The following is a 13,363-nucleotide window of genomic DNA, read 5'->3' on the forward strand; positions in this document are numbered from 1 at the left end:
CATTATTGTCCCGTCACGTTGTCACCCTCTTTTATATACCAGACTACCCTATATCTAGTAAATGCTAGAGCACTCGCCAAGGTACAGGATAGTTCTAGAAACGTGGCGTGACACTAGTCATGTGACTTCGCTGACGCAACAATATATATATACACACACACACAAATAAATTCTTAAATTTCAGTTATTTTCTTAAAACAAAGAACAGTAAATAAGAAATATATAGAAAAGAATGATCTCTACTAATTACAATGTTACAAAGTTGTGCATAATACTTGCTAAGCCTCATCAAATTTCACACATGCAAGATGTAAAAAAAAAAAAATTGTAAACTTTATATATATGCATTTTGAATAACACAAAAATGTAAATTACTATACTGATACCACAAAAATCCACTGTAATTTATCAGGCTTACTAACTTTGCTATATTTGTGTCTACAAAATCTCCTGATCAGAATATCGCTTTAATCATCATACTTCAAACTCTCCAACAATTGTAATGTCTTTACCCTCATAGATACTTTAGGAAGGCTGACAGAATTATGTAGTTCAAAATGAGTGCTTTCAATTGGTTATAAAGATGTACTTAAGAGAAGTAGGCATAAGTGAACAAGTATTTTCAAAAGATGAAGTGATTGGTGGGCAGAGCCAGTGTGATTAGTTTGTTAAATATAATAATATCTAAGCAAAACAGAAAAGGTAGGAGGTTCTTATTATGTATCTTAGCTTGTCAGCATTTGTAATTTGAGTTTCTAATTCATTAAAAACTATAGACATTGTACTGTGGACATCATAAGATGTAAACTGAGCAAAAGCAGAAGACAAAGTACCACATGACACACAAAAATCAATATTTAGCTTTTTTTTTTTAATATTTACTTTTGAATTAAGAAATTAAATAATGTATAATACTAAAATCTGAATTATAAAATATAATTTAACTAGTATAAAAGCCCATCAAAAATGATGGGAAACCATTGTTGAATGATTAATGAAAATTATAGAATTTAACTAAAACAACCTTGTCTGTTCCTCCGAAATGCACCTACTTTTCACATATTTCATCAATCTCAAAGTAATTCTTTAATCACAACTTTTTGTAGCAATAACTACACAGAAAATGAAATGTTATCATGAACAAAAAGTATGTGTGGACTATGAAAGAGATTTAAATAGCACTCTTGAGCCTTTTCACTGCATTCTATATAAAGAAGTAGAAAACATAGTGCGGACATTACGACACAAACTTTCAACTCTTTCAACTGTAATAGTAGTAATAAACATTTATTTTTCTTTATGTTTTAAGACCAAGTAGATAATATGTGTGTTAAAATACCAAAAGAATATTTATTAATTAACATTTAGTCACTACTTAAAACTTTTTAAACATCGACACAAATTTTCAACTGTTTCAACTGTACAAAGGATAAAAGATACTTTGTAGTAATAAATGTTTATTTTTCTTTATGTTTTAAGGCCAAGTAGATAATATACGTGTTAAAATATCAAAAGAATATTTATTAATTACCATTTATTCACCACTTAAAACTTTTTAAACACTGACTACATAATGTTGGTAATAGGCTTATTTGTAGATTAATTTAAGCATTAGGCCTAATACATAAACATAATGTAAGGCTTAACTTAAACAATACTTGGTAGATTTTATTTTGCTTTTGGCAACAACTCAATGTCATAAAACTTCTGAATTAAACTATTTTGCTGTTATATCACCAAAGTTATAAAAAAAAGAATAAAAAACAAACCTTTCTAATAATTCACCATGAATATTGAGCATTCAACATAAACACCATAGTTGGGCTAAGAACAATCAGGTGATAGTTTTGTTGTTAAGAGATGATGTATATTGTTGAGCATTACCAAAAAAGGAGAGAAAAGCATTATTGACAGAGTGACAAAGGGAATAAGCCTTTTGTAGTTAATGATGCCAAATTTATTGACATACATTCACAAATTAGTGGTTTAATAACACTTTGAATGCAAGTCTACAAAATGTGATGACATGCCCTCTGACGTCTATCTAAATGGAAAGGGTTAACTGAAAATAAAAACTTACCTCTGACTTTTCTTCACATATCTTCATCCCATCGAATGATATATTCAAGGTAATTCTTTTTTTATGTCCTTTTGTTCGTTTTATAGCATCCTGAAAATAAAAAAAATTTTATTTTTTTTTAAATAAACAAGGTTTGAACCTCTCATTTATTTTTTAAATTAGGGAAGCAAATCACAAAATTTTACTTGTGATAAAAGCAAATTTGCATTTATCTTTTTCTAACACTGATTGTTGTCACTTCTCTCATTATTATTACTATTACCTGCCTTGTTCATCAAAATATCAATTATCCAGGATTGTTTCCCTTATTGATGGATTTATGCTTAAAAAGCCATATTTAAGGCTTAAATAAGTTAAGTGTAATTAGATTTAGACAAAATGATAGTCTATACACATTATTTTAGAAAATGCTATCTTTATTTCTTTGATAGGTTAAAAATTAATTACAAACCTTAAGTTTCTGAAGAGATGTCTGACATATAACCTTCCCCCTAGCTTCATTCACGTGCTCTACACCAATCAGCTTGGCTTTGAACCTCACTCCAACACCTTCAAACCTACTGTTTTCTGTAACGAGTATTCTAAATATACATTTCTGTGGAAAGCATCTTAAAATACCTTTACTGAAAGATCTCTCAATTTTTTTCTCAGCATAAAGCTCATATAATGTAAAATAGAATGGTAAAGGAACAACACGAAAACAGATGAATCATATCTACGAATTCACAATAATTTTCCTTACAATTAAGAATTAAATAATTATCAACATAAATAATTAAATACACTAATGACTTTCATAACTTTGATTTACTTGCATAATGTAAAAAGTTAGATAATGCATTTAAGACTTTTTTTTTCCAACCTGTTATAAACAGTCCCTCTTTTTTTTCCTGATATTATTAGATGACTTAATTTACTATTGCTTTGAATGTTGACAAAAGTTCAGAAATTCAAATTAAAGAAAAAAACTCTGAACCCAAAATATGCAGATAAAATTATCAATTAGTATGATTTATATTTGTTTATATGTGCAAAATATATTGAGAACCCAGTATATGAAATGAAAGTATAATAAAACTTACAGAAAAACTAACTTCTTACAATTGAAATTGACCAAGTATACATTTTCTGCATCAAATTACATATATTAACAATACGGACCATATGTTCAAGTTTGATTGCATAATAAAAACTATTGATATGGCAAGAGAAAGGTTAAATGCATCATGATAAGGAGTCCAGATGTACAAGAGAGAAGATGGTGACATGCCTATTGAAGTGTCAACATGTCAAGGACATTGATGTACAGAGACCATACCATTGGAGACCAAATACCAGAAATGATGAAGGAATCCAGAACTGCACACCACCCAGACATAGAGGTGTCTGTGAAAAGATGCAAGTTCAAACAAGGTAGAGGAAGAAGGATGCCCATGGTCATTTTGGATTGATTGAGCCACTGTGACAGAAGCGAAAAGCTGGAGGGAAAGAAATGAGAGAAAACAGTAGATTTCTGGACATATTCAATTGATCTGTCAGTCTATTGATGAGGATGCAAATGGATGCATCCCAGAGGACTAAAGACTCTATAGAGATGATAGTCTCCAAAAGAGACAGAACCTCTCATATAGGAAAAGGAGACATGAAGGCTTTTGAAACCAGAAGCTCCATAGCTCAGAGAAACAAAGGAGAAGGTTGAGTTAGCTCATCAAATGAACTAACTGACTTTGAAAGCCTGACCAGCCAGCCCAAATAAACTCCCAAAAGAGAAGGGAGGATGGCAGAAGATACCTCCCATGATGGGATTAGGAGGACCCAATTACATAGGCCTGTGAATTTAAATTTCATAAAAGTTGTTTTGGTTTTAATAATGGATTTTCCATAATTCAGCTATGAAGATTTCAAAATTAACATTCATACGTTTTTTTATGACATAAGGATTTTTTACAAATCAGGCAGGAGAAAAAACTCTTTGAGGTCTTTTTTTATGTATTGCATCTCATTTCAATGACCAGCAGTAATCATCCATCATGCTGATGTTCCACCTTCCCCAATACCTCCTTACCATTTCCCTGATGTCTTGATGAAACCATTCCCCTTGTCCTTTGCTGACGACACCATGATTGTCAGGGAAATAGTCAATATGTGAGTGTAAGAAATGAACTTTCAATCTCATATTACAACCCAACTCTTTGAATTTATCAAGCATATTATTGACAATATTTTCATAATTTGGGTCCTTGTTGTTTTCTAAAAATTTGTCACTAACATCTTTAAAGGCAATCCACGCTTCTTTTTCAACTTTTCTCATTGTCCTTTTGAACTGTTCATCTGAAGTCAATTTCCTAATCTTAGGCCCAACACAAATCTTCTTTAAGTTCGCTTCTGAGAGAGCTGGGAATTGTCCTCATAGATACTTGAAACAGTCACCATCTTTGTTTAAGGTCTTTACAAACTGCTTCATCAAGCCCAGTTTTATGTGAAATGGAGGTAATAGGACTTTCTTTCACATTCAATGTTTTTCAATCCTGGTATCAGGCTGACTCTGCATGGCTATTGCTTCTTTATCCAGTGCTGATTTTATGCTCTGCTGTCCCAATCACACAAAAAACATGGAAACTTTTAAGTCTCCACAAAGTAGCCAACCATGTTCTTTGTATTTGACCTTATTAAGAAGAAGTTCAAGATTTTCCTACATTTCCTTTGAGTGAACCGAATGAGCAATAGGAACAGATACATATATATATATATATATATATATAACCATTGTGAAGGAGAACACCTTTTAGACTTCTTTTGGAGGAATCAATGAACAATCGCCACTCACTTGGTTCATAGACTGCAGCTCCTAGCATTGGTATTAATTCAGCAATACTGTTGCAATAAACCAGTGAACCTTCTTGTGAAAAGTATGGTATAAACTCTTTCTCACGATTTCTGTACCAGTAAAATGATATCCCTGGAGAAATTAAGTTCTTAGCCCAAAATCTCTGAAGAATCCTTTGGAAGGCCCAAATCTCTCACCAAATCACTAGTGTGAAATGTTGTGGTTTCTAGGCTCATGCCAGACAATTGGTATTCCAAAAGGCAAAGATTTTTTTTAGTCTATTGTCTCAACTCCTAGAAACAAATGGCGCAAACTTTGGGCGAGCACATGATTTGTCTTGGTCCCCAAGTTTTATTCCAAAATATGCATAATACACTTTTCTGACAAATTCTGTAATGTTTTACCTTTGTTTCTTTACAACACATTTATCACAAATATAACAGAATATTTTTGGGTCATTTACACAACCTCTTATTACCATAATGATAAATACATAATATTGAAAAGAAAAAAATAATGTCAAAGTGCACACACAAACAAATGCTATTCAGAAATGACATGTTATACGGTCTGTTAACCATTTATAGTGGTGTGTTTCTAGTGGGTTCTAGAATGATCAATAAGACTCTCATGTTGTGATTGGTCTACAGAAATCTATAGTCAGTGGTTGTCAACATTTTAAGCATAACAAAATTTGACCGAATTTCAATGTAAAAGTACATATGACATTTTGTGAAAAAACTGTATTTGATGGGGAAAAATGGATATTGTTTTAAGATTTAGCATAAAAGAATTACTTTAGAACATGTAAAAATTTCAAGACAATAAAACCATTACAGGCCTGTGTTATCCATATAATAGTGGATATGCAGACCCAAAGTGTGCATTCCCTGGGCAAATACCCTCATGATCCAGTTAAAAATACATGGGGCTGTAGTTAACCAAAAGCAATGATGGTCAGTTGAATCAAAATGTGGAGAGAAACATCCACAACCTAGAAGAGATTATCCATCTCAGATCAAAGAAACCTTCCATCTTGAACCATGGAATGACCAGAAATTGTTTCAAGAGTGATGAGCCTATAATGGGCCTTAAATCCCTAATTTTTCTAAAAACTGCCAAAAGATGGAGTATAACCCCAGAGTAGTGTCAAGGACCTGAACCCCTGTGTACATTGCCCGAATGGAAGACACACTCTCCTTCGGGTTTTCACACTGCGTTCATTAGGAGGTGGAAAGAGAACATGAGTAGGAAAAAAATAATATATTGATAGCTGTAAAACAGAAAAAGCCCCTTGTGACTCATGGGTCTTCTGCAAAGGGAGTGCACAAGTGTGCAAAGTGTAAGATCTAAGCTCCAATAGGACTGGAGCTGAGTAGTGGTTCTAAAAATGAACCATCTCCGAGCTTCTTGACAGCTAAATTGATGGAAAGGAGAGGCAGGAAGGGACCAAAGGAAGAGGAGCAGGATAGGGAGCACACAACTAGGTTCATGAGGGCAAGTAACATTCTAGGTCTTCCTGGACCCAAATAAGTTGGAAAGCAGAGTGAGCAGAGATGACTGCCGACAAGCTGTCTCAGCCCTTGTTTCTAAAGTATAAGGAACCCTTTCAAAATGGTCTAATTAAAGGAAGGGCACCAAACAAAATTCCATGATGCAAGACCGAGGAGGTCTAACTCTAGAAAACAAGGACCAAGCAAATCCCAGAAAGAAAACAAAAAGACCAAGATAACTGAGCAACTGCTGAAGAAAAAAAACAACTGAGGTCTGCTTTAGAGCAGGGTTGTGATGCAGATCCTCATACAAAAACTGTAAAGAGGACAGATAGCAAAGAAACTAAGCAAGCAAAAGACAAGAATATTGAGGGCCAGAGAAAGTGAAAGCAGAAGAAGATCCTAAAGCTGGAAGAAAAGATTAGGGATTGGAGCTTTAGTAAAGGAGGAGGATCCCAACTATACACCATACATTAGGTGTATAGTCAACATGAAGCTGAGAGAAGAAAGATTCTGCATGAATGCAAATATCAAATGAGAAGGGAAAGAAAACGAAAGCCTGAGGTTTAAGGCTCCTGCAATAAGTCCATGAACTCACAGAAACAACTGGAATAGGAGAAGGAATGTCACATACTTGAGATATCGAAGTAACAAAAGAAAAGGGTGGGGTTACCTGATTCTTGTATGGGATAGAAAATACAGAAACAAAACGAGGCTGTGGAAAGAGTTGTTCAAAATCATCCAAAAACATGGCAGAAGCAGAAGGCCATGAGTCCTGGGTCTTAGAAGAAAAATGTAATATAGAGTAAACCATTTGACGTACAATGACAGTAACATCTCTCACCCTCAGAGTACCTCCAGTCACTAGTGAAGTAAAATAAGACAACTGTTGTGAAGTGTCTAGGCCTCATGAGCCTTCAGAAATGTAGGCTCAAGAATCCATATTAAATGAATCCATAAAACGGTATTGATTGAAATTGTTAAATAAAATTAACTTAAGAAAAATAATAATTCTTATTAGCAACCTTAACAGAAATTTTTCAATTGAAAATTTGGGTATAGCCAGAAGATCTTCTGTTTAATAAAGGTTTGAGAAAAATAACACAACCAAACAGCGTACTAAAGATGAAAAGAAAGAGCTTCAGTTTACACAAAGTGCTGAAGGGAAGTATCGTGCATGGAGGTTGTGTCATCCCTTCTGATGGAGGAGTATGGTGTGATGTTGCTTGGCAACACAGATTAATGCAATACACAATATTATATACAGGAGTGAGAGCTCATTCAAAGACTTGGTGTATGCACAAAAATATTTTGGTAGTAACACTAAGATGCTAGCTAACTGTTCTGTGGAGAGATGAACATTGTAATTTAAATCTTTATTTGAATCTAATAAGTTTGGGACCCTAAAATACTACAAATAATTACAACCTAACTTTATTGTTTGTTTTGAGATAGTACATCCAACTATCTAAAAACAATCAAAGTTAGGACTAATGATTTCAGAACACTACTAGGCCTGGTGTTGCTACTTTAGGCCTAATTGTACTGATAATAATAAATCCTAAAAAGTTCATTCCAAACTAATCTGACTAAAAATACAATAAATTATTATAAACTTTAAATAATACTGAAATAATGCTCCAAAATGTATTGTCTGTTTCTCAACATATTAATATTGTGGTGTACTATATAAGAATCAGATATTATGAACCATTTAAAGAAGAATGTTGTAATGTGCTAATATAAGTATTGTAGTGTGTAATAAACTGCAAGGAGCAAATGTATAAAAAACAACAACTGTTCATTACAGTCTACTGTGGTTATCTTTTAAGATAGCTAAGCTTCAGTATAATCCTTCTAAAAAGGATTTTGTACGTAAAAAAAAGATCTGACCACGTATGTGACCTTTCATACAGAATCAAAGCAAATCCTATGATAGTTTAACTTTCAAAAATAGAGCAGACTAATAAAACTATCAGTGCAGAAGAGATTTTCAGAAACAAAGTAATGATCACAAAAGACTGTTCTACCCCATTACCATAAACAAACAAAATCACCTTTTAAAAACTTGGTGGCTAAATAAATTAAGAATTGAAAGATGTAGTATTTATGACTGTTACTCAAAAGCTTTTAAAACATAGTGATGTGGTAAGATTAAACAGAAATGTCCATCACAGTGTGTTTACATTCAAATTATTTCTCTGAAAATTTTTTATAGATATTATACTATTTTATAATGCAGGTATTCTTTAATTATTTTTCAAATTATGTGCTAAAAGTTTTGATTTAGCTTTGGTGCTATTGGTAACAAGTGAAGTTTTCTTGCTGAGAATGCACTTGAAAAAGTAAGTTATAAAAGCAAACTATAAACAGGTTAATTCATAGATCAATATTTTAATTAAATGTTAACAGGATCGACAGTTGATACTTCAAAAATGCTGTTGCAAATTTTTGTAAAGTTTATCAGTCTATGAGTTTAGTGATTTCAATATATTGCCAGTGATTTACTACATAAGATAAGCTTAGCTCAGCATATGCACATTTTGCTATAATGAGAGTAGGACTAGTCTAGAATCATAATTACTTTAATACATTCGTTTTTTTAAGCTCTAGAGTGAAGTAAAACATCAGTTAAGTTTTATGCTGAATTTAACTTTTAGAATGTGAGTGTACAACTTTCAAATCTTTTGTATTTATTTTGTATATAAAGTATTAGATTTGTTAGTCACTGAGTCATTTGTCAGTTATAAATTAACAGTGAGATAATTACATAACAAAACTGTTTTCCGAGTCATCTATCAGTTCTTAATGACTGAGAGTTCATTACATAAAACAGCTTTCCAAGTTCTCCATCAGTCTAAGATAAATAAATACAAGCTCATTACATAACACACTTCAAACTTAAAACTATGTATATTTATTAGTTTTGTTACGAAAGTATAAGGAAACTTTCCATTACAATAAATATTTTGACCTACCATGCATCAAAGAAGCTTTGTTTAGTTCATTTTTACTTGTTTCATGATTTGTGTTGTTGCTAGAAACATTAATGCTGAACGGTACTTGCATTTTACTAGAACCAACATTTCCTAATTCTTCAGTTTCGTTTTCTTTCATGGTACTTCTAATCTTAAAAACAATAAAGAAAATAAATTACAATATTAACAATAAAATATGTATACATAGCCAAAACTAAATATTTACAATTAACAGATTCTATTCAATAACTAATATTTTGATAATGATAATAAATGAAAAACAGATAAATATGAAACCCTAAAAACATACAGAATTCACTTTGTGCAATAAACTGGTAATGGTTATTAACTTATGGAATGATATAACACATTAATGTTAAAAAAATCTACTTTGCTTGGAATTTCAACCAATGACCTCAACTCAAAATAATGATCTGAGGCCAGTACTGTATTAACTACTATGAGTGAGGGATTAAGTTCCTTTATCCTGACTGTGATAGCTGCTTTGTTAATTACCTTAAATGCAACAGTAATTTTGATAAATATAACTTGTATTATTTTGAGTGTCCAAAGTCACATACTGTATAACAAAAAGTGTAGCAAATGCACACACATTCATGATAATGTCAGATTTATTATATATAGCTTACTTAAGATGGATTTTTATCACTTTTGGGGGTTTAATTTTGTAATGTTTTTTTCCAAATGCACCATTTGGTAACAGTCTGTGTCTGTTGCATACTGTTCATGCAGTAACAGTCCATATTTGTTTCATACTGTTTATGTGGTAACAAACAAAGCACTTATGTAGTAACAATCCACATTTTTTACATAGTGCTTATGTAGTAACAGTCCCAGTTTTTTTGCATTCTGTTTATGAAGGCTTTTTAACTGCTTAAACACCTAATTTGGAAACCTCAGACAAACTTAAGTAAGCTGTGCTACTTTGCAAAATCAACTTGTAATTATCCTGAAATTCAGTTTCTCTTCAAAATTTTGCTGTTACTACAATTAAATCATGGTCTATTTTTACCAGAGCAAGTTAGGCTATTATCTGATTTTAAGAAAATAGAAATCCAAACTTCCAATTTAAGATTATTATAAAAAACACAAATTAGCATTTTTTTAACATTGCATATTGTCTTCCTTGTGTAAAGATTTGTCAGGAAAATATGCAAAGTGCAATCTTATTCATCTAAGACATGTTACAAAATTTAATCTATTTCAGTGGTATAATTATATTTAAAGTGCAATATTAATTTTTTATTAAAACTATACAATAATTAGAATTAATGTAGCATTATGTTTTTACTTTGTTTTTAAAACCAGCGTAGCATATCCTATGTTAAATCAATAACCTAAAAGTCATTCCTATTGATATGTCTGCAAACCAATTGAGGAAAACTTGGTACTTTTTGTAAAGTTATGAAAGCCTTCAGTTACTTACACTGTATAACACTTTTAATTAAGAAAGTCAGAAGGGAACCTTAGAAGAATTTTGCAACATAGCTTCAAGATTTCCTTTTCTTATTAAATATAAACAACCCTGAAAAACAATAAACTATAAAGTAAATATCTGAAGAAACTGAAGTATTAAAAATACCAAATAAACAGCTAAACTTTCAACCCTTGGTAGAATAAAAATGTAATCAATCACATGATTCAATATATAAGTATTTTGTATTTATGGTAAAGGTACCAAGGCTAACTGCAGCCATCCCTAATTGTGAACAACTGACCACAGAGAATGAAGCCACTGACCACAGAGAATGAAGCCAATCAGCAGTACAATACCATTCATACTAAGATACTCAATATCATTCTTAGAACACACCCACAGCTTAAAGAATGGGGAATATTTTGTGATATTGTAGGGATCTGAAACGAAGTTTACTAGCTATAAAATTCAGAACTCTACCACAGGGGCAGCCTGTACCCCATTATATAACAAATCTGAATTTAGAAATGTAAAAGCAAAGTTTGTTCTTTTTTTCTCATTTACCACAGATAAATAATATGATTTAATGAAAATTGCATACATTAATAACAAACTTTATTATTGACATGCAAGTTTTCTGAATGTTACAATTAGAAATGAAATTATTTTACAAGTTTGATAACTAAAACTATAATTAACACCCATATATTTTAATATTTGAAATTAAAAAAAAAACAACAAATAACTTTATTTTCTTTCTCTTCAACTGGTCATTTTTGGTAGTTTATTTGTATATGACTTACATGTAACAAAAGAGTAAATAAATGAAATATCTTCCGTTTATGTCAAATCATATTTCAAACCTCTCAGTATATAAATAATGTTTGTTATAAAACAATTTTCAAATTAGATGTAAGAAACAGTTCTGAGAGTAAATTTTGAATAATCACCATTTACTACAAGTACAAGTACAATATAATTTATAATATAAATATGAGTGTCACATCAACACCAAGGAAATTGCACATTACAACATGTTATTAGTACTAAATCTAATTTCTTGTGACGCTGGTAATGCATTATGTCGATGTAACACCTACAAAATTTATGAATTTATAATTATAGTAGACCTGAAGTGAATGTGTCTGATAAATTAACATTAACAACAACGTGAAACTTGATCAAGTTGATGAAATGTCTGCTCCATCTCAAGTTACACTTTAAAATTACTCAATAAACATTATTACTTATAGTTAAGAAAACATACAGAGCACATTTCTTCCACAATTATAGCCTATAGTTATTAATTCTTAAATTCATCAGATATTTTTTACTTCTATAAGCTCTGAATAAGTCAAAAACGTATTTTCATACCATCAAAAACAGTGTCACGCCTCCTAAACTCTATTCATTTTCTCAGCTTCTTATTTGAACCTTTGTCTTATCGTGTGAGTTTAAAGTAATACGCTGGAAAACCGAATAGAAACTTTGAGCTTTGTGTTTATAGGGGACGTTTAATAATTTATCACCAGTGAGAAATTATATTTGAAAAGAGAAAAGGGCGATTTTTATTTTTCAGACAATGATAAATAATTTTTTATTTCAGCCAGCGTTTCACCATTGCAGCTTCATCAAAGCCAATAATACAAGAATTGACATCAAACAATTTTTGCTCTATGGTCCCTAAAGAAGCCGCAATGGCGAAACGTTAGCTGAGATATAAAGATTTTATTATTAACTGGAGGGTAAATGTCGTTTTTGTTTTTTAACGAGTGATAACCGTTTCAAAATTTTGTTTATTTTTATTCAACTTACTACAGGATTCCTCATTAGGGTGGAGCGAATTTTTTTTTGCCTCATATCTAATTCTCCATGGGTATAATAGTTGTATATGTATATTTATAATAGATGTGGAAAATATTATTCAGGTTTGTATTCCATTTATTGGTTCCGCAAGGCGTCTGAAGTTTCCAATACTTATGTCTAGAAATTAAAGTTCAGACATTTAAACCGCCTTGCATAGTTACTAGCAAAAATTTGAGCTACTGGCAGAAATGAATGGATGGACAGAGGAGCAGAAAGTAGTATATCTGGCAACGAGCTTGAAGGGACAACCACTGGAAATACTTGGACAGTTGTCAGCATATGATAGGCACAACTATAGAGCACTGGTAGCGGCTCTAGAACTCAGGTATCGAACCCCAAATCAGTCAGAAGTCTACAGGGCTAGGTTCAGGACGAGAGTCCGTGCTAAAGGGGAGAGCCTGCAAGAGCTGGCACAGGACTTGAAAAGCATGGCACACAAGGCCTACCCAACTGCACCACCCGATCTCCTAAAGTTGTTGCTGAGGGATCAGTTCATAGATGCCTTGGACAGTCCACAACTTAAGATACAAGTGAAGCAAGCACACCCCTCTACCATGCAGGATGCAATGGCCAGAGTTCTCGAATTTGAATCCTATGTTAAGTCCAGCACAAAGGTACCGAGGTTGGTACAGTCATCTGGATTCAAGGCCAGAAAAGGTCAGCTTTCAGAGAACTTTGAGG

At 32.1% G+C, this 13,363-nt stretch overlaps 1 protein-coding gene across 5 annotated transcripts in view; it reads right to left on the bottom strand.

The window, feature by feature from the left end:
* Positions 1-12,257, bottom strand: part of LOC106474794 (signaling mucin HKR1-like) — a 26,210-nt gene extending 13,953 nt beyond the window's left edge. For 4 of the 5 annotated variants that reach the window (XM_022403101.1, XM_022403099.1, XM_022403098.1 and 1 more), the window contains exons 1-4: positions 12,191-12,250; positions 9,379-9,529; positions 2,532-2,647; positions 2,081-2,170 (exon numbers count right to left, since the gene is read on the bottom strand). In XM_022403101.1, the coding sequence (XP_022258809.1) occupies positions 2,081-2,170; positions 2,532-2,647; positions 9,379-9,529; positions 12,191-12,193 (360 nt within the window). In that variant the 5' untranslated portion in view covers positions 12,194-12,250. Of the gene's footprint in view, positions 1-2,080; positions 2,171-2,531; positions 2,648-9,378; positions 9,530-12,190 lie in introns of all 5 variants that reach the window. The other variant, XM_022403102.1, reaches the window with a different exon arrangement.
* Positions 12,258-13,363: the final 1,106 nt, after the last annotated feature.

The sequence above is a fragment of the Limulus polyphemus genome, unplaced genomic scaffold (assembly GCF_000517525.1).
Source record: "Limulus polyphemus unplaced genomic scaffold, Limulus_polyphemus-2.1.2 Scaffold7690, whole genome shotgun sequence".
NCBI classification, from domain to species: domain Eukaryota; kingdom Metazoa; phylum Arthropoda; class Merostomata; order Xiphosura; family Limulidae; genus Limulus; species Limulus polyphemus.